The 21468-nt window shown below is 33.6% G+C and overlaps 3 protein-coding genes across 3 annotated transcripts; 1 reads left to right on the top strand and 2 right to left on the bottom strand.

The window, feature by feature from the left end:
* Positions 1-11835: 11835 nt before the first annotated feature.
* Ppox (protoporphyrinogen oxidase) lies at positions 11836-13526 on the top strand. The gene has a single exon (XM_075294062.1). The coding sequence runs from the start codon at positions 11971-11973 to the stop codon at positions 13393-13395; it is 1425 nt and encodes a 474-aa protein (XP_075150177.1). The 5' UTR covers positions 11836-11970; the 3' UTR covers positions 13396-13526.
* Positions 13411-14179, bottom strand: LOC142224301 (bolA-like protein DDB_G0274169). The gene is made up of 3 exons (XM_075294075.1): positions 14023-14179; positions 13751-13965; positions 13411-13691 (listed from the first exon to the last, which is right to left on the bottom strand). The coding sequence occupies exons 1-3, from the start codon at positions 14054-14056 to the stop codon at positions 13542-13544; spliced, it is 399 nt and encodes a 132-aa protein (XP_075150190.1). The 5' UTR covers positions 14057-14179; the 3' UTR covers positions 13411-13541.
* A 1214-nt stretch (positions 14180-15393) lies between these two features.
* LOC142224283 (uncharacterized) lies at positions 15394-20278 on the bottom strand. The gene is made up of 7 exons (XM_075294054.1): positions 20069-20278; positions 19911-20008; positions 17212-18912; positions 17005-17119; positions 16626-16725; positions 16429-16534; positions 15394-16363 (listed from the first exon to the last, which is right to left on the bottom strand). The coding sequence occupies exons 1-7, from the start codon at positions 20165-20167 to the stop codon at positions 15667-15669; spliced, it is 2916 nt and encodes a 971-aa protein (XP_075150169.1). The 5' UTR covers positions 20168-20278; the 3' UTR covers positions 15394-15666.
* Positions 20279-21468: the final 1190 nt, after the last annotated feature.

The following is a 21468-nucleotide window of genomic DNA, read 5'->3' as shown; positions in this document are numbered from 1 at the left end:
GCAATAAAATGAGTTTAAGCCACAAGGATTCTTTTGGTTTTTGTTTATTTTTATTATTTCTTTTGCAATGATTACAAAAAACGCGTTTTAGTAATTTTATTTTCTTTAATATTTATTTACAAAACAATGGCACTTTATTAAGGGTTTATAATTAAATTTAACACAATTGGTATGTTTTTTTTTAATTTTTTCTTTATTTTAGCGTTGTTTCAATTTCTGCAAAAGCAAATATATGTAAAAATATTAGACAGTGTAATACAGAAAGACACAATTTATGTTGGGAAAGAAAAATCCACAGTAATCGCGAATTTTCCCTCACGGACATTTCCAAAATGAAGCGGTAGAATGTTTGATTGGACTATTTTTTTGATTTTTGTTTTTATCAGCACTTTCTTGTGGTCTGTGTAGAAGCAAACAGGACATAACATTAAAAGCTTTTTTTAACGAAACTGGAGCGAAGAGTACATCCACACTAGATACTCTTGGTTCTCTTGGTTTTCTGTCATACACACTTTCCCCTTTTATAATTAGGACAAACAACTTTTTTTTTTACTTTACCATAGAATTTCATTCAAAGTTCAATGTTCTTCACCATTTACTTGTTTTATTTCATGAAATTTGTATTCATACAATTTATTGGTTTAAATTCGTTTTTATTCATAAAACATTATTCTTATATTGCACTTAACTATGTTTTTTTTTAATAAACAAAAGTTCTATTTTATTACACATCCGCACCGTTGAACGTTGAAACAGACAATGACAGCTAGGTGGGCTTTATAGTTGGCAGAGAGTCTCTTTATTTGATGTTAATAAATAAACAGAGCGCCGAGAGAAAATTAATAATAGAGAGTGGGAGAGAAAGTCCCTTGTACAAGAGCGTAGAATAAATGAAAAATATTTGTGGTAAAATAAGAACATGAAGAAGCACTGACAACAGCAGAAAACAATGAAAACACACTGCCCTACTTTTGTTTTGTTTTCTCAAGTACGTATACGTTCGTTGCACGTAAACACACAGACGCAAGCCCACACACGTACATAACTCAGTGTTTATGTGACCAACTTTTGTATTTCGTCTTTCGGGCTCTTTAACGAACGACGAATCCTTGTCGGCATGCCTTTTCCCTCTAATTTACACTCGGTTATCATTTACACGCACACACACATCCACTTATAGACTACTCTGGCATTAGAGACTCATACTCTATGTGTGTTCGATGTGGGAAATAGAAGAGATCCATTTTTTCCCTTACTACCACTAATAACAATCAACACACGCACATACAATGCAGTGACTATAACAACAGAAAATAGCTTACATACACAAAAGGGATGGTATGATTATGAATAAGTTTCAATGGTAAATTCCTACGTTGATCTATCACTGTTTTGAAAAAATAAAACAAAATGTCTATCGGAATTTCTGCAAGTGAAAGTCTATCGGAATTTCGGAAGTGGAACCGTTATAGTCATGTGACATGTGAATGGTAAGGCTTACTTTTACATAATGAATAAAATCTAATTAAATTTTAAAGGAGCATGAAATCGAGAAGTTGAAGTACTATGAATTTTGCAAAAACTATTCGTTTTTTATTTTTAAATTGAAATTTTTCACCAGATATACCTCCACCTACAAAATAAAAAAGAAAAACTACAACAATATTTCTAGTCTCCTTTTAACCCATTAAATTTGCCTTAACGATGCTCCTTGAGACCATTGTGGGTGGGCCAATAGTTCATAAACGTATTTGATCATACCATGAAGGGATGCGATGATAGACCATTTTAAATTGTTATATTATCAAAAGAGAAAGAAATATTTTTTTGAATTAAAGTACGTTAATTTACAACAGGATATATTGGATAAGAGTTACTTTAAATTAAAAAATGAAATCCGAATATATATCCTACCGATTCAGGTTTAGATACAGATGTAACTCTCATATGTGTAGCCAGATTTGACAATAAATAGAGCTACCACTTTAACCTAAGGTCATATTTTCCTTATTTTTTACCAATATTTTTCACGCATGCACAGAAAAAAACATGTTTTGACATGGTTTCTACATCCATTTAATGTTTATCTAGAACATGTAATTGTCGCGAAAACCATGTATCTTGTCTTTGTAAACATAGTTTTCGTGCAGAGAAAAATGTATGCTGTCAATAAGCATTTAAATGGTTCTCAAATGCCGCAAACAATGTTCTATTATTTAAATGATAGAATTTGAGACCATTAAAGTTAGTTTTTTTATTATTATTTTTCTCAGTTAACAATTACAAATCAAACAAAACTTGCATGCCTCAGCGCCACTCTGGTATATTGCTACATTCTTACAAGAATTTTCCTAGTTCAATAAACATAAAAGAGTATAAGAAAGCAAAGTAGAAATTCTAATTAAATTCTGTTTTTTGTTTTTTTAATTCTCATGAAAAGTGGTTCTAAGATGAATAGAAAATACGGCAATTTTCATGTGGCTCCGGTAGGCTTTAATAGCCAGTTAACAAAAAGCAAATTGCAAATATCTTCTCTCTGGTTAACTTTAACTGAAAAATGTTCAGCTGTTAAGATGTTAAAGCTAACGTAGCACTAATGGAGCTTCATGAAAATAGGGGTTAATTTCGTTTTACACAAATTATTAGTATTATTCTTAACGATACATGCAGTATTAACGAGAAAAACAGAATCAGTTACAATTCGGTAATATCAAAAATTCTTTAATATCTATATGCTCACTTAGTTTACTATTAATGTGTGTGAAGATAAATTCGAATTTTGAATTTGCAGCAAAAACTTAGCCGAGACACAAATCATCACCTTATATACGAATTTTCTTTTTCAAATTCGAATTTGAAAAAAATATTTTCCAATTTGCTCTTTTCACAAATACTTTTCTAATGAAGACTTTTGTGATAGTTTTGGCGCAGTGGGCCCCATAGTAAAAATATGTTGAAAAAATATTTTCCAATTTCCGTTTTTCACAAATACTTTTCTAATGAAGACTTTTTTGATTTTGAAAGTTGAGCTCAAGCCCTTTCCAACGAATCTAGTCTCTATAACGCACACGGCTTAGTTTTTGCATAACAAGTCAAATGTAAAAAATCAAAATAAAGTTCAAATGCCTACACCAAGAGAAGGAATATGAACAACTCAAACTTGTTTCAAAAACAAAATGTAACATGTTTGTCGAAACCATGTATATGTTTGCCGAGAAAACAATATTTTTCCGATAAAAATGTTGCATGTTCGCCGTCCAAAAATAACAGTTTGCTCTTGAAACATATTTGGGGTGATCATATGCCTTCTCTGTGTGTTTGTATCAAACTCAGGTATATTGCAAGCAACTCATACTCCTAATAACTTATGAAATCCAGCTTCGTCTAACTCATAATATCTTAATATTCCCTCGCATTAACTACATATAGACAATTTCAGCTGCGACATTATTTCCTCAGTATCCGACATCATTGGACAAAACTAAAAAAAGTTCGGCAACAAGCATTCTAAACGCATTTATTGTGTCTTGAGAAGACTGGTTTAACTGCTGTGTCAAAGACATTGAACTTTCCTATTTTCTCACAAACATCTTTTCATATTTATTTTCTCGTCCAAGACCCTCATTCAACAATTTACAGCATTACTTTAACATTATTTCCGATTGATAGCGCTTAACAATGAATTTTGAACTATGATTAGCACAAATTTAGGGAATCTAAGCAAAGGAGCACATGAACTGTGACAAAAAACTTGTTGGTTTGTGGCAGGGACTAGTTATTCTAACCCTTGGATCATTGAGGCTGCGCGATACAAAATATCGATTCTGAAGTACGCCTAATATCTCCACGTATTAATTTATCAAATCAAATTTTTATTCAAGCTTGAGACATTTTATCCATTTTATTTTGTTATTTATTATTTTTGGTACAGATTTATCCAATAGATCACATTTTGCTTTACTCTCTTACAGTATGGAATAAAAGAGATTGATGAATTTGCCATTCATATGCATCGAAAATGTTTAAGGCAAGTTAAGGAAATAAGAAATATTGAATCTCAAGCTCGAATTTTTGTTTTTCAATATATTTCTGTAACCGCGACTTTAGCGCATATGATAATAGGGAATAGATAATCTGTCTAATGCGCTAATTCAATTCGATTAGACTATATATTCGACTCCTTCCATAAATAAGCCATTGCTCCATGTTTTGGTTGCATTAGATAAGTCTGTTTTCTACTTGTCCGTCATGGCTTTGTTAGGTAGTACTAAAAGAAAAACAGTCCTAATGTTTCCCATGTAAACTTTGTATGTACAGGATATGCATTTATATTTTACCGTTAAATTGTGATCAGAAGGCCGACAACTTATCAAATTGATTTTCTCTCCTCTCATTATATCTCACTCTCCACTCGAAAATTACCAATCAAGATAAATGCATAAACATAGGGAGATGCAATAAGTTCTTAGCTTTAGATAAAAACTTGAATATCTAAATTATAAAATCTCGACAAAAATAAGTGTATAACATATACATATAGTTTTTAACTGGTTATTAACTATTTCGAAAATGTTATACCATTGACGCTGCTGTTTTATCCTATTATTGGTATTTTTCAGTTGTTTCCCACCAGGCATCCCCCTAAAATAGAGTTCAATGGAATAGAACCACACAAAGGTGGAAGTTGTTACTATCTTCTCCTTTTTGATCAATGTATGCGTGTATGTGATATGCCAAAGTGTATCCAAAGGAAAATGTGATGAGATTGTTGTTAGTTCACCTACATTTGGGCATATAACACACACGTACACAGCGATTTAGGTTTGCATGGGGTTCGTTGCTTAGCCGTTTTTTTTTTCTTGTCAGCCAGAGAACAAGAGATATAGCATTCGGATACGAGTGAATGAATGTACGCTTATGTGTGCTGCTGTGTGCGTGTATGTATATATAAAGAAGATATCCATTTTCCTCTTTTTCTATATGTATGTAAGTAGGCTGTGTATGTATGAAAAAAGTTAAATTTTCTTCTTTTCACTTTTTTCACATAATTTAATATCAATTTAGGATTTATGTAATTTTTTCATAGATTTTACACAGATCTTAACATCTTCACATTTTAATGTCCTTAAGATAATTTTAATTTTCTTTTTGGAAATTCCATAGAACCCTTTCAATTTTCAACAATGGAATCTAAATTTTCCACTATAGTTCTGTACACATATCTTTTTACATATAGATTTTTCATGGAGTGGTCAAATATTATTTCTAAATTAATTGCTATTTTCACAGTTATTCCATGGGGTAATGTAAATAATTACTTTTCTATACAAAAAACTCGTTAAATTTATATGATATTTGCTAAAAACTAAATTAATTCTTTGATTTTTCCCAATTCACACAATGAGATTTTTTCACTTTGTATGTATATGTATTTTTTACACAAATTTCTTGGTTAACACACACGCGACCGTTATAATTTTTCACGAACCTTTCACGACAGCAGTTAAAACATTTCTGACACACTTTCTTCGTGGCATAGAACTCTGCGGCAATAAGTTGAGCTGGAGCTTAGGTAGAATTACGGGTTCGCAGTTTATTTCGTGTCAGGTCGTTGTCTCTGAAAAAGCTTTCGCTTCTTCTTCTACTCTTTGCTCTTCTCGTGAGAGTGAGTGTATTTGGTTGAATACGACAACTCTTTAAGTATTTTTGCGAAATCAATAGGAGTCCTCAGATATGAAGTTGTTGTCTTTAGTAAGATGGATTAATGCATTTGTTATGGTGTGTTTTGTATGTTTATTTCTTCTTTATATTTTGACTGTCATTAGCAATGTGTTTGTATTTTGTTAGTTTCTACCGTTATTCTCCACGGTTCTTACATCTTGTTTCTCCATCCATCATGCGTGCTGGAGTGTGCGTGTTATTCGCACGGCATACTGCTGCTTAATTGTTTTACCCGTATTGTTTGTATGAGTTTCCTTGTTTTTTGTTATGATTGTTTTCCGTTTTGTTTTTATATCGCTTTTAACCTAAACCTAACAATATACCTGGTGTTGTCCGTTATTCTTGCATTTGAGGTCTATTTCACACACACACACGCACACACACTTAACTTCCATGGATATTTCTATAGAATTCCTTTAGTTTGTAGATTGTATTTCCGGTATTTATCTATAAACGTATCCAACATTTGTCCAACAAAGCTTTTTCCTCAATTATTTCCTCTATGAAATTATGTTCGTAAGTATGACGTTCGAATAAGAGATTCAAGTATTTTCTAAAAGCATTTAATTATAGTTTTATATGGGGGAATTAAGTTTTTGAATGGGAAAATTAGGTGACATTTACATATATTTGAAGAATCGACACAAAAACATGCCACAGACAATCATTAAATATTTTGTAATATTTAATGATTGGAATGTTTCGAGTTAAAAAAAAGAAAAAAAAACAAGTGTATTCTGCCGGGTTGAATCTTTCGTACTCTCCACTATGTATTGCCTACAAAATTGTATTATAGATACGCCCATTTTCATGAAGCTCCGTTAACTAACGAACTATTAAACCGTATTATGGACATAGCTGCCATCTTGCGTATATATTCCATATGACAGTTAGGAACTTAACTGCCGAAAATTTTTCAGTTAAAGTTAACCGGAGAGAAGATATTTAGAATTTACTTTCTGTTAACTGGCAGTTAAAGCCTAACGGTGCTACATGAAAATGGCCGATAGTCGTACAAAAGGGAGTGCTTGTTTTTGTTACAGATAACAAGGTATCTTCAAAATATTTACACTGAAAAAAGTTTGCCTTAGATCTAATGATTCTGGTATCAATTCCGAGCCAAAATAGCGAAGAATTGCACTAAGGAACATTTAGAACGCAATTCTCTTTAAATTTTAGTTTTGCGTTCCTTTATCCTTTTTAATTTATTAAATTTTTCCTGCATCAATTTTTGATTTATTTTTTTATCATATGGTTTCAAAGGTATTTAAGAATGTGTTAACCACAGCTTTTATTTCCTCTTTTTTCAAGTAAAAAGCATCTTTAAAATAAATAAATAAATAGTCAAGTTTAAAAAATCATCGAATTTAAGAGCGATGTTCCAAACTTTTTAGGTAAAATTGACCTTAGTTCAATAGAATTTTCTTTTTGAAAAGAATTTCCTAATTCTAAGAACAAAACGGGCATCGACTCTCGGTCAAGAAAAACAAACAAAACTCTCATTCGTATTTTAAAGACAAGACAGCTTTGTGCTCAAGACAATATGTTTCGTAGTATAGGATTATCTTCTAAATTGGAAGATAGTTAAGAAATCCCAAACAAACAATTTAGTTATGAATAGATTTAAATAGAGGAAATGTCTAATTGTGGATTGCGTTATTGTAAAAATGAGTTATCGGACCATTTGAGATTTCTTACACTGAAAAAAAGCATGCCCGGTTCTAAAGATTTTATCTTTACTTTAACAATTTTGGTATTGATTCCGAGCCGAAGAAGCGGATAATACACTGTTAGAAAAATATGTTTTTCATATGTTCCGATATAAACAAAATGTGTTTCGGGCACGATTTTAAACCACAATATATTTAAGTGCGAACATGTAATGTTCCTAAACTAACACTAAATGTTTGGGACATCTATGTTAATATGTTAGAATATATTATGTTTGGGGCATGAATGTTTCATAAAAAGAATATGTGTGAATGTAAACATATATAAATTAACAAATTTCGAGTAAACATATATATGTTGTGATATTTTATTCAGAGAGCGACAAAAAGAGAGTATAGAGAAAGAAATAGAGATGGAAACCGGGAGGGTTGACGAAAGATATCAACACAACAAAGCGAGAGAATGAAAAAAGAACAATTTCTGTGAAACCGCTTGTATGTTGTTTCGGAAAACTGTTTTATGATAAGGCTAAAAATTTGATATGCTTAAGTCTAAATATTATTTAATTTGAATAAAGAGAATAGACATTCGGAACCAAGAGAATAGACATTTGAAAAACAAACTGCATATGTTTTCGCCTTGAGAGCAGCATTTTATGCATGTGTGAAAATGTGTTTTGTTTATCATTTTGGCATTATGGGCACAATTTTTCGTTAAAATAAATCAGGGATCTTCATAAAAATAACGAAAGGGCACTATACTCTTTTTAGAGTTGGGACAGTAAAATGAAATAAGGAGGAAATAGTGAAAAATTACACAGTAAAATGTAAAAAACAAACTTTAGTTCTTCTTTATTCAAAAATGTCCACGAGGAGTTGACGGACACCATCAAATATAAAAGCGGGCATTAAGTTCGAGTTTTACAGCTAAAACAATTTAAAAAGTTTATTTTCTTTAAAATGAATTATTAAAGAAAAATAAAAGGAATTTTAGAGCGATGGTGTTCAATGCTAGTAAAAAAATGTTCACTCCTAAATAAATTTATGTTTATATTATAAAATTATGTATGTATGTTTATACTCGACTCCACGTTCTTCTTTTGTTAGTTTTTGATTTCCTTCCAAATTTTAAAGTTTTGTACAAAAACAGTTTTTTTAAGTTGTTATTTTTGCAATAAAAAATAATATTTTATCCAAAAATCAGTCAATTTCGTTTATATCAAGCACTGTTACTGACTATAAATCTTTAAAAACACACATTTCGAAGTTTCATTTAAAAAAATTTAATATAGTATAAATATAAATGTTTTAATTTAAAAAAAAAAAAATGTTCGGTCGGAGCAGGGATTGAACCCACGACCCTTTGTATGCAAGGCAGACATGCTAACCACTGCTCCACGTGGCAAACAAATGTATGTTTCTGTTAAATAATGTTATGTTTGCATGGGCTCGTGGGCGCTGCAAACTATGCTATATAAATGTAACTTAAAACGATAATTATCTACTGGTGACTATAACAGCTACGTAGCCCAGTGGATAGTGTGTTGGCTTACAAACTGTATGGTCCTCGGTTCGATTCTCCGTGCAGGCAAAAGGTAAAATTTAAAAAATTTATAAAAGTGAATAATTTCTTCAACATTATTTGTATTACAGAAAAAGGTGCCAATAACTAAAAAATTTCGTGGAAGTGAAAATTACGAGTATGTTAGGGAATGAGCAAAATCGTGTTTAGGAAAAATTCTTCCAAGCATATAATATTTTTGGCTCAAAATGCTTCCAAACATATAATATGTTCACATAAAACAAACATATTAATGTTTCGGCAGTATGCAATAATATATGTGCTTCCTGCAAAATATGTTTGGAACATATGTTAAAGAAGCGATTTTTTTTGAGGGTGTACAAGTAAGGATACTTTTAAGATAAAATAGTCTCTTAAATTTGGGTTTTGTGTACTTGTTTCTGGGTTTTGTGTACTTGCTTCCGAAGAAGCGGAGAATACAAGTAAGGATACTTTTAAGATAAAATAGTCTTTTAAATTTGGGTTTTGTGTACTTGCTTCTAGGAAGCAAGTCTTAATTTTTGTTTTTTTTTCAGCTTTTTTTCTTCATATGCTATCAAAGTCCTTTAATAACGAGTTAACGGCAACTTTATTTGCTGGAATTTATGGAATTCGTATCTGGGTACCGGTTTATTTTAGGGCTATATTTGAATTCTTTTCTGCCCCCTGAAATTATAGCATGTTTTTAGGTTGTTGGCATCATTTTAAAAAGGCACATTCTTTATACGGTGTTCTCACCAAGCATGTTTTGGGGTTTGAAATGTTTTCCCTTTATAAGCACTTCAAAACGAGTCGTTTTCCCCATACTAAAAAACAAGTTCAAAACACAAGTTTTCCTCCAAAACACGTCAATTTTAGAATGTGAACCCACCTAATTTGGAATATATCCTGAATAACATAGCCTATTCAAAATATATGTCAAAATATTGAAATAAGTTTCATAGAAAAAAAAAGAATAAACAAAGGCTTTTAAGAACATGGACTGTGAAAATAACATAAAACATTTTTCCCTTTGCGCTCGCGGTAATTATTTGGACATAGGTTGCATATATTTGAATTTCGAGTAAATGCGAATTTCTAGTTTCCATGGTAAATGTCAAACTAAAACATCTCAACCCGGTGTGAACGGTGAAATGTTTTGGAAAAACGAATGAGGAAAACTAGTCGGTGGGAACATAGCATTACAGACAAAATGAAGGCAAAGCATTTTTTCAGAAAAAAAAAACACAATTAGAGTTCTACCATCTATGAAGTTTTGAAAAATTTTAGAGGAGTTTAGCCTAATTTCTATAGTTTTGTATGTTAATGTGGGTACTATGTTTGGTTTTCGAGTCGAAAATCGGCTGTTTTCCACGGTTACTTTTTTGAAACATTTATCAACCAATGTTTTAAAACTTTTCCATCCATAATTTAAAAAGATTCGACAAAAATATAATAATTTTCGTATCTTTATTTGCTTTTCTAATTTAGGATTTTGGTGCAAAAAGCGAACATAGTGCTCAGCTTTATAATCGAAAACTTATTAAAACACTTATTTTTTCTTCTACCCGCCTTAATGTGAGGAATGTTGATGTTGATGCAATTCCAACAGCTGTTCAGCTATAACCATAGAAAGGCGTTCCAACTCGACCTTATCTCCTGGGGAATATGATCGACCATGGGCCATACGGTTGATGGAACGCCTTTGAATTAGGATATGCATATGTTTTTGTTTTATGGTTTTAAGTAGGGTTGTCATTCGGGATCGATTTTTAAAAATCCCGCGATTCGGGTTATAAAAATTTGGAATCCCGGGATTTTTTTGCGGGATCCCGAAGTTTTTGTGATTCTGTAAATATTTTAAGTTATAACAATCTACAGCTGCAAAAAATTTTTGAGGTACAATTTAGTTTAATTCAATTTTATTAACAAAAAAATAAGAGTAAATTATAAATGAGTTTCAAGTTGCTATCATACTTAACGAACACTTAGTCCAACTCAACAATATGAAGAAAAGAAAAACAAACCATTATGACAAAAATAAATTAAAAGCACGAACACTTAGTCCAACTCAACAATATGAAGAAAAGAAAAACAAACCATTATGACAAAAATAAATTAAAAAGCAATTTCTTATCGCTATATTACTCAGCAAAGCATTTTAATTTGATTAGGTATATTTCGTACACTTGTGTTAAACCTTTTGTACTTCGTCGTTTTAAGTAACTTCTTAAAAATATCAAGGCATCCAAAGTTTTTATCAGATAAGCGCAATCTTGTCATATTGTCCACGGACCTTTTATCATTGTTTTTTTTACTTTAAGGTGGGTATTAAGTTCGAGTTTAGCCGCTAAAAACGTCATTTTTTCACGATTACTTTTCTTTAATAATCCATTTTAAGGAATACAAACTTTGTGAAAATTTGCTTTGGGCTTTTCCCCATCAAGTTATAATAAAATTTGCAACAAATACGTATAATTTCATGCATTTTTCTTACTGATTTAGTTTTCACTTTAGCGATTTTAGCGGCTAAACTCGAACTTAATACTCACCTTTATGTGGCACGAAAAGCATTTCACTCATTGTTCAAATGAGGATTTTATCTTTTACCTCGATTTTGGATGAAATTGTGTTTTTTATAGTATACCTCATGCATAATAAACTCTTACTCAAGGTATACCATAAATTTTTAACTCAATTTGTCGGGTATGAAATTTAAGGGCCGTTTGCACTGAATGAAAACTCCAATTTAATAAAGAATGCTAAAAAGCCACAAATTTAACAAATTGAAATTAGTTTTTCGGGATCCGGACAAATCCCGGAATTAATAAAAACAAACGGGATTCGGGATTAATCCCATCCCGAAAATCTTGGGATTATCCCGGTTGACACCCCTAGTTTTAAGTCATTTTTCATGTTTATTTTTTCTGTGGAAACCGGTTGAAAAAAGGTTTTGTTTGTGTTTTGACTACAGATTGCAGTGATAAAACAGTCGAACAATAATTACAAAAAATTCATATACAATATTAGGACATCATTATGGCTATTGTTTTAGGTGGTGGTTTGAGTGGCCTTTCCGCCAGTTATTATTTGCTGAAAAAGTTTAATCAACCTTCTGCAATTTTTGAAGCATCCAACCGTGTTGGAGGATGGATAAGAACCGAAAAGCATAAAGACCATGGTTTCATTTTTGAAGCTGGTCCGCGAACAATACGACCAAAGGGAGCATCGGGAGCCAATACCCTAGAAATGATTGAGGATTTGAAATTACCGATAGAAGCCGTTACATCGTCTCATGTAGCTGCAAAAAATCGTATGATTTATGCTAAAGGTCAATTGTGTATGTTGCCTAATAGCCTTAAGGGTGCAATGCAAACAATACCACCTTTCAGTAGACCTTTAGCTATGGCCTTGCTAAACGACTTGAAATCCAAATCAAAAAAGATAAAATTTGGAGATGAATCTATTTACGATTTTGTCCACAGACGTTTTGGTTCAGAATTAGCTGATTATGCCATAAGTCCCATGATATGTGGTATATGTGCTGGAGATGCAAAGGAGATCAGTGTTAGGTTCCTTATGGATGAAATATTTGAAAATGAACAAAGATACGGAGGTGTTATTAAGGGACTTTTTATGAGTAAATTTAACTCTAATAAGACTAATTCTCAAAATGATTCCCTTAATAAAAATCATCCAAAATTATTTAAAGAAGCACTGAAAAACAAATGGAGCATGTATAGGGTTAATAATGGACTTGAAACGCTACCAAATTCTTTGGCCAATCACCTAAAAGATAAGAATGTGGAAATTAATTTAGCTTCTGAATGTAGAGAAATTCTTTTTGGCGAGAATTCAGTACGCTTGAACATAAAAGGCCAAGACATGGAAACGAAACATATCATAAGTTCCATTCCAGCATTTAAGCTGGCTGCATGCATTAAGAATCAACATCCAGGTTTAGCAGGCCAACTATTGGCTATTCCATATGTCGATGTTGCTGTGGTTAACCTTCAATACACCAATAAAGATGTATTAAAGCAACCTGCCTTTGGATTTCTAGTACCTCCACTAGAAAAACGTCCCATACTGGGAGTAATTTTCGACAGCTGTGTTTTTGATATGGAAAACAATACGGTACTAACTGTCATGATGGGTGGCAAGTGGTTTGAACAGTACTATGGCAAAGACCCCACACAAAAAGAACTCTTAGATATAGCGCTTCGTGAGGTATCGCAAATTCTAGGTATTGATCAAAAACCAAAGCTATCAAGAGTTCATATTCTGAAAAAATGTATACCGCAATATAATGTTGGTCACAAGCAGCGGGTCCAAGACATACGTCGTTATATACAACGTTATAAACTGCCATTATCATTGTGTGGTGCTGCCTACGACGGTGTTGGTATAAATGATGTTATCCTCTCGGCTCGCATGAGTGTGGAAAAACTTCAGTTACATTGAAGATAAAAACACATATTAAATGATAACAAATTGAAAACTAAACTATATTATTTATTTACTATTTATGTACATAAGTTGTATCTATGTATTTGAGTTGAAAATATTATTTCCTGGGAAAATGGTTTAACGTCCTTTTGTGTGTGAATTTATTTACCAAATCCTCCTCGACAATTGGGGCTGGGCTCTATAGTATATTCCGGTGTCCACTGTTTGGGTGTTTTGGCCTCGATAGACAAGGCATGTGGGAAGAGATCACATAGCTTATCTTTTAGCAGGTTATTTACCAAACGATGTCTCTAAAGTCGAAATACATGTAAAATGTTCTAAATGGTATTACTATATATTTCAAACTCACTTTAATTAATGGCAATTCTTCAAATTTGTCCGAAACCACCAAAACCTTAAAATGGGTTTCAGATCCTTTAGGAACATTGTGCATATACGATTCGTTAACAACTTGCAAATGAGACGGCTGTAAGTTATCCGTTAACGTTGCAATTATAGCCGCCTCAACTGGACCCCCGGCACCCGCAACAGCACTCATTGTATTTCTAGGTAATATCCTTAAAACTATGTCAAAATTAAACACTATTTGCTAATTTTTTAAGTTTTCTTTACTATACTTACGTCTGATAGCCAAGAAATTGGTAGGGAAATTCATTGTTGTGGTTTAGAACACAGAACATCAACAAGACGTTTTATGTTTTTGTTTTACATAATATGGACGGACTTAAATTAAAGCAGAAACGTCAGCGCCATAAAACGCATCATGTCAAAAAGAAATAGGGATGTCACTCCTATTATTTTTTCCAGATTTTTTGGCTTTAAATATTTTATAAAAGCGATTAATTTAGTGGTGTTACACATGTATTAAAATCGCTCTTCTAACAATAGTGGTGGCAAAATACTTTCAATTTGTATTCGGAACATTTCCCGTCACATTCGACGATTGTTATAGTGTCACTTAAGAGTCAATGGTAGCGATGGGGATAACATCGAATCTTGAAATGCTCACAAGATATTTTTTACCCGTTAATTCTTTTGTTATCCTATTCGACAAATTAATCACTATAAATTGCTATGAGACCTTCAGAGCGAAGTATTCATGAACTTAACAATATAAATTGTGAATCGAAGAAACGTCAAAATTCAACTTGGCGATACTAGCTGGACAACACCAGTGCAACGATGTTCGGGGTATCTCATATATACATACTAATGTTACATCACATATTAGAAAACAGACCTAATGTTGGAGTTCTGGTACACACTGCATGCTAAGGTACATTTCAAAGCTATTAAATTCGCAATTCAAGAAGACGATGTACTTAGGACGAGTATATAAATAAGTAAAGGCGAATGCATACAGATCTACATATAAACTGCTAATCGTGCAACCAGATAGCAAAGGCTACCATTCCATGTTCAAAACGTAGTCCCCACACTATCGCCATCATGGAACATTGTCAAAAGACCGCCGAGAGCTTCAAGCTACTGGCCCAGAAGTAGGACCCTTCAAATACCGGGTAATTGGAAAATCAAACAATGAAATTTAAAATCTTGACGTATGTGGAAACAAACACAACTAATATAAACCATATTAGGGAACACCGTTTCGATTCGATTGTTTTGATAAAAGAAATTAGAAGGTACAAAAAACATTGGCATATGTGTACTTTATCGGTAGGTGATTACTTTGAAGGGGATATAATGAATTTAAAGAATTTTTCAGTTTACAAACAAATTTAACCCACTTTTTGCTCACAGCAGTAGTACCAAGGTGTCATTTTAAAAATACAATTGTAAAGAAAGAAGTTGTATTGCGCATTCGGTTATCTTGACCGGAAGACGTACATACAAATAGTTTACATCAAATTTATTCATAACATGTATGTACTATTTCTCAAATAGCCAATAAATAACGAATTTGAGTAATTGACTTAACTTACCTTATAAGATTCGACTTGTAGGCAATTTCTCATGGTTCCAAGTTGCATGTTCCTTAGATATATTCAGAGTAAACTTTATTGAGAACAAGTATTGATGGGTTATTGTAAGTTTCCAGTTATATTTTTAGGATGAAAGGTTTTTATTACGTAATAAGCTGGTATGTCATTTAGCCTGGCTAACTTTTTTAAATCCGATAACAAATTTTTGTTGTAGTAGTAAATGTAAACTGCATTTAATTTGCTCTAATTTAACATTAAAATACCTATAGCAAAATGTATGAATGTAAGAAATATGTAAAACAATTTAAAGGAATCCTAAACCTTAGTAGTCCACCAATTTTTTCAATTTTGGTGGAGCTGAAATAACAACTCGACTTGTAGACGTTGATGAGGTAGTTGAAGATTGCTGTGGATTGCCATCACCGCCGCGATCCCGATAACCCCTATCCCTATCCGAACGATCACGAATATCCCCTGTATCTCTATATGAACGGAAACGGTCACTACCATGTCTTTGTCTTTCCCTTTCCCTCTCTCTGTCCCTATCCCGATCCCTATCTTTTTCTCGCTCTCTTTCGCGTTCGCGTTCCCGTTCTCTGTCCCTATCTCTATTACCACGCTCTCTTTCATTCCTTGATCGGGATCGTCTTTGACGATCATCATACCGAGAACTTCCAGTGAAACGAGAGGTACGCTCAAGGCTCGGTTCCCGTCGTCTGGATCGTGACATACTACGTCTTCGTCGTCGAGAGTTACTACGTCTACTTCGAGACTGTGATCGTGATTTTGGATTCCTTGATCGACTATTCGATCGTCTAGCCACAGGAGATTTGCGTTGCGACCTTTGCCTCGAACGACTGCGGGATCTTCTTGTGATGGGAGATTTTCTTAACGATCTTTCACTACTCTGGGACTTGTCGTCTCTATTAGCGGCAATAGCTGCCGCATATTCCGAAGTTTCACTTTCAGAAGCTCCCTTACTATTAGGAGTGCCATAGCGATGACGAATTTCACGTTGTCTGGAAATAAAAATTTACCATATAACAATCACACCTTATACATACGTGTTGCAAAAATATCTTACCTTCGCCTTAACTTAATGGCCAATTCTCGCATTTCTTCGTAACGTTCTTGCTGCATTTGACGCTCTCTTTCGGTTTTCTCAATTTCAGCTTTCTTATCTGCTTTATCTATATCAATATCAAAAAAACATATCATTAAAAATAATGTCCAATAAAAAAAATAAATTTCATATTGGTGTCGCACTGTACACTCGCTTACATTGCTTATTAAGCAAATTCTGCATTTTCTTTTTAAGCCGTTCACGCAAATTCAAACGACCACTGCCGCCACCAGTTCCACTTGTGCCTGAAGAAGAAACCTGTAAGAAACCACTTTCGCTAATTAAAAAAATTATAAAGGGTCTTAGGTAAATTATTTAGATATGTTATGTCCGATATTCAAATAAAAATGAAAAATAATGTCAAAATATTTATATCGTCCAAACCGAAATCCGTCCATGATAAGTTCAATTATGTGGTCAAAAGAGTCATGTCGATTGATTGGTTTTGATATAGATTTTGAATTGCTAATTTGACTATGTGGTTTGTGGTCTCCAAGATGTGTGAAGCATTTCTACTATTTGTTGGTTCTTACTGACTTTGGTCTCGGGAGCATTACTAATAACTGATGTGTTCGTGCCGTATTTGCCTGTTTGTTGCAGTTTACCCTTATACGATGAAGATGTTGATGGCAAAGGATTTGATTTTTCCGAGCTAAAATAGACAACACGGTTTAGTAAGGATACTAGGTTTGAGATTCAGGGACAAATATGAAAATACTCATGTGGATTCAACATTACACTTACGTAGTATCCATATCCATGGCTTCTTGTACGTCTGTATTTTCTGCCGACTTAGCAGCTTTTGAATCTTCCTCTGATTCCGAATCGCTGTTTGAGGAGGAGGAGTATTCTCCTCGTTTGCGACCATAATATCGTTTAAGAGGTGGTGGCGGAGGTTCAATAACAGTTGTAACAGCTGGAACTTGTACTCTATTTACATCTTCGACAGCTATAGGGGGAGGTGGTGGTGGTACTGATAGAACATCCAATGTACTTTCTATTTGTTTGGTTTGCTTTTCCATTTGCTGCATGGGTGACTTTTCCTTCACCGGTGATAATCTTAACTTGCTCTTGAGCGTGGGGCTTGTGGATTTTTTCCTCACAGCTTTGTCATGCTTGGGACTATATCTACTAGATCTTCTCGAAGATCTACGTGGAGATATTGAGCTCTTTTTTGATGAATGGCTTGAGGATGAAGAAGAATATCGTCTACGACGTGATCTTGTTGATTTCGAGTGCGATCTTCTATAGGGGCTTCTGTAACGGCGAGAGTGCCGACGGGATAATGACCTTGATCTAGACCTAGAACGGGATCTGCTTCTTTTTGGGCTTCTGCGTCGCCTTTTATATGATGGACTTCGTGAGTATGATCTCCTGGAGCTTCTGTACGATCTTTTCCTCGACCGACTCCTTGATCGCGAATAACTACGACTTCTACTACGCGATGACCCTCTTTTGCTGCTGGGCTCGTTTAGTTTCTTTAGCTTGTCCAAATTTTCTTTAACTTTTTGTGCGTATGTGCTTGCATGGGACGACGTACTGGCATCCACACAGGATGCTCCTAAAGTGCTCGCGCCTTTGCCCAATGTTATGGTAATCTTTGAATGCGGCTGCAATTCATCTTCTCCTCCAAATGACGTAATATACGTAATTTTCTCTGTGGTCTCTGAGGGTGACGGCGATCTGGAATCGCTCTCTTCATCTTTGCCTGCTTTATCTTCTTTAGCAGCGTAACTGGGAGGACTGAATGTACGTCGTGCCAAACGCCGTTCTTTTTGTGCTCTTCTCTCGCGCCTTGATTTGCGTCCACCCAATAACATTTTCTCTCTCTCTTCTTCTCTAGCTATGCGTAGGGCATCAGCTTCGTCTGCATCTTTCGTGAGGTAGGAATAAAAATCATTACTTTGCATACCGTAATTACGGCCGCAAGCATTTAGTTCATGTGCCTGACTGGTATCTAATTTTGATACGTCTATTGAAACATCCATATCGATATCAGAATCAGATTCGGTATCTGATTCGTTTTCAGTCTTTTTCGATCCTGTTGCTCCACCAACATTAACATGTTTCAAATGGGCAAACGGTTGTTGCGTATCAATTGGACCTGCAATACCTGCATCTAGTGTAGAATCATCGTATGAGTAGCCAATAGCGGCTCCCGACTTTTGAGATTTTTTCTTCCCTTGATTTCCTTGACCAACATCGAGGGGAGCATTAGCACCAAACTGTTCCTCAAGAAAAAGTTGGTGTAGAAATTTCTCTTCAGTTAAATTCAAAAAATCATTCTGCGCCAATATACGATAACGTTCGTAATTGCACTGACGTTCTTCTTGTGACAATTCGGCATCTTGGTCGGTGGTCTTATTTACAGGTGGTATATAATCTAGATGAGCACGCACATCAAATCGATCAATAAGATTGTCATGTTGGCCTTGCCAAGGTACACTGGAAATAAATTTTAATTAGTTATATATTTAAAGCGTAATAAATAAAAAGTCGAAGATCAATTTTTCCAAATCTTGAAAATTAGAAAAGTCAAAATATATTTGACGATAACGCGATATTTTCATATTTGAAGTATATATTTCCGCCGAACGGACTCAAATTACAAAACTGAGAAGGCAAATGAACAATTTTTCTAATCTTTCCATATTTCAAAAATATATGATCCGCACAGTTTCAAATTACAAAATTTAACAAAGAAATTATGCTATAGATATTTCGCAAAAAATCTTAAAGAAAAAATTATAATGAAAGAATGGGTGTCCATTTGACTTACTATCCTAACATGTAAAAATGTTAATATAAAGTTTAGACGTAGTATTATTAACATAATTATTTCAATAAGCAGTTAACAACAAATTGTATTGAATTCGAGAACAAATCTTTTTGGATTAACTAGGTATCAGTAAAAAAATCAATATATAAATGATGTACTAGAAAAAAGGAGAAATGTGAATTCTACTATGCAAATAAAAAAAAAACTAAGATCATATACCGTGTTTCACATAACCAAGTCGACAAAGTAAAATAGGCGTTCAAAACCCTGTACCTCTATTACAAATAGAACATATGTGGCAGATGATCTTACGGGCAATAGTATGAATTGGAACTTTCTCAACTATGTTTAATACTTAATATCAGGGACATATCATTGGCCTAGTACAAACTTAGGAGTTTATTGAACTTACAAAACTCGTAGTGCAACTCGTTATGAAGATAATTATTAGTTGCATTTGCAAAGGCATCAAACGCCCTGAGAACTTATAATTATTATTGCAGGAAAGAAACTGTCATATGGAAGTAAGTGTACTTTCCATTGTTCTACAACCAGTTTTAGCTACATCTTTCTATCCTAACTACAAACTACCCCTTCGAAAAGTGGAATTTCAGGATGACATAAAACAAAAGAATAGTGAACGTATAAATTCAATATCACTTGCATGATTGCGGCACCATCTCCAGCGGCTGCAACGGCAGGATCTAAATGAATTTTGCATCTTCTTCCATGGATCTGTATGAATTGTGTGGGGTCAGCTTGCTGGAATTAAATGACTTATTACGCACAGTTGTTGAAGATTATCGTCTATTGCCTACTTACTATTTTCTCATAAAAATCCTGCCGTCTTTCGGCGCGACGCCTGTAGTCCACTATCAATCCTCTGATACGACGCTCTTGCTTTCGGGCTTCGTGCCACATTTTTCCACAATGTCTCCTTAGAAATTAATTAGAACTTCACCAAGTTTTGTAGTCGAATAATGTGACACATGAAAAATAATCATTTGATTTACGTTGGAACGTTATTGAATTCTATAGGTAATTAAAGTTGCAAGCAAAAATTGCCGGTTGAAACACAGTTGGCAACTCGTTTCTTGAACGTTGCCAACATATAAATCTACTTCTAGCAACTAAATTGAAACGTATATCCCTATCCGAATAGCTTCGCCACTAGTGGGAAGTTTTCAAGTTACGAAGTTATAAATGAAATCGTTGGTTTTTCCACTGATTGCCAAGTAAATCTTCTGCCTATGCTGACGGTGGGAGTAAATTTAAGAGAGAAAAAAGCGTTTTTTAGTGCCTCTATTAATTGTTAAAAAATTTTGGGATTTTGAGATACCACGGTGTCTGCTTTCAAAGTATAGTTACTATGCGTCTATTTCGAAACAAATTAACTTATCATACAAGTGCCTTTCAAATGCATATATAGAAGATTCCATAAGCATATTGTTATTTATTCATTTATTTATTTATTCATTCATTTATTTAATCAACCAACGCCCTATAGGACAACATGTTGATAGAATTTAGTACAATTAAGGAACAATTGACTTAAAACTAACTATTAAACCTATACTAGCACACAATCTTTTAATAAAAATTAAGTATTATATACAAAAGATTGGAACAGCAAGAAAATCGATTGTCAGTAAAAAAGAAAACCTTTCTCAAATTTAATACATTACTTTTCTAATTAAATAAAACCTTTTTAATCCCAAATTAAATCTTTTTCAAATCAAATGAAAGCTAGCTCGTCTTAGAATTCCCACCATGAAAACATTCGTATATGAATTCTAATGCCCTTTACAGACTATCAGTTATTCCGGACGACAGTGCTCGCGTCCCATATATTGTGCACATATAAGTTAAGTCCGAAGGCAAAATCGATACTGCTGCATTTTTATGGGATCGATAACACATTTACCGGTTATTCATCGCCGACAAGTCGTATCGATCCGACACACTGTAAGATTCTTTACAAACACCGACATTCCGTCCGGAATAACTGATAGTCTGTAAAGCGCATAAATTACACCGGAAAAGAGCTGTCGGTATTGAAAAGTTGTAGTTATTAAATTAAATTTGTATGGTATCAGTTGTTTTATCGACACGATAAATAATAAAAAAAAATAAAGACAATAAGATACTGGCTTTAAGAATATATGGTAGCGAGCGCCTTGAGAATTATTTAATTCGAAGGCGATTATCTCAATATTTTCTCA

This window comes from Haematobia irritans, chromosome 1 (genome assembly GCF_050003625.1).
Source record: "Haematobia irritans isolate KBUSLIRL chromosome 1, ASM5000362v1, whole genome shotgun sequence".
Lineage (NCBI taxonomy): Eukaryota > Metazoa > Arthropoda > Insecta > Diptera > Muscidae > Haematobia > Haematobia irritans.
This window is presented reverse-complemented; position numbering and strand designations above follow the sequence as displayed.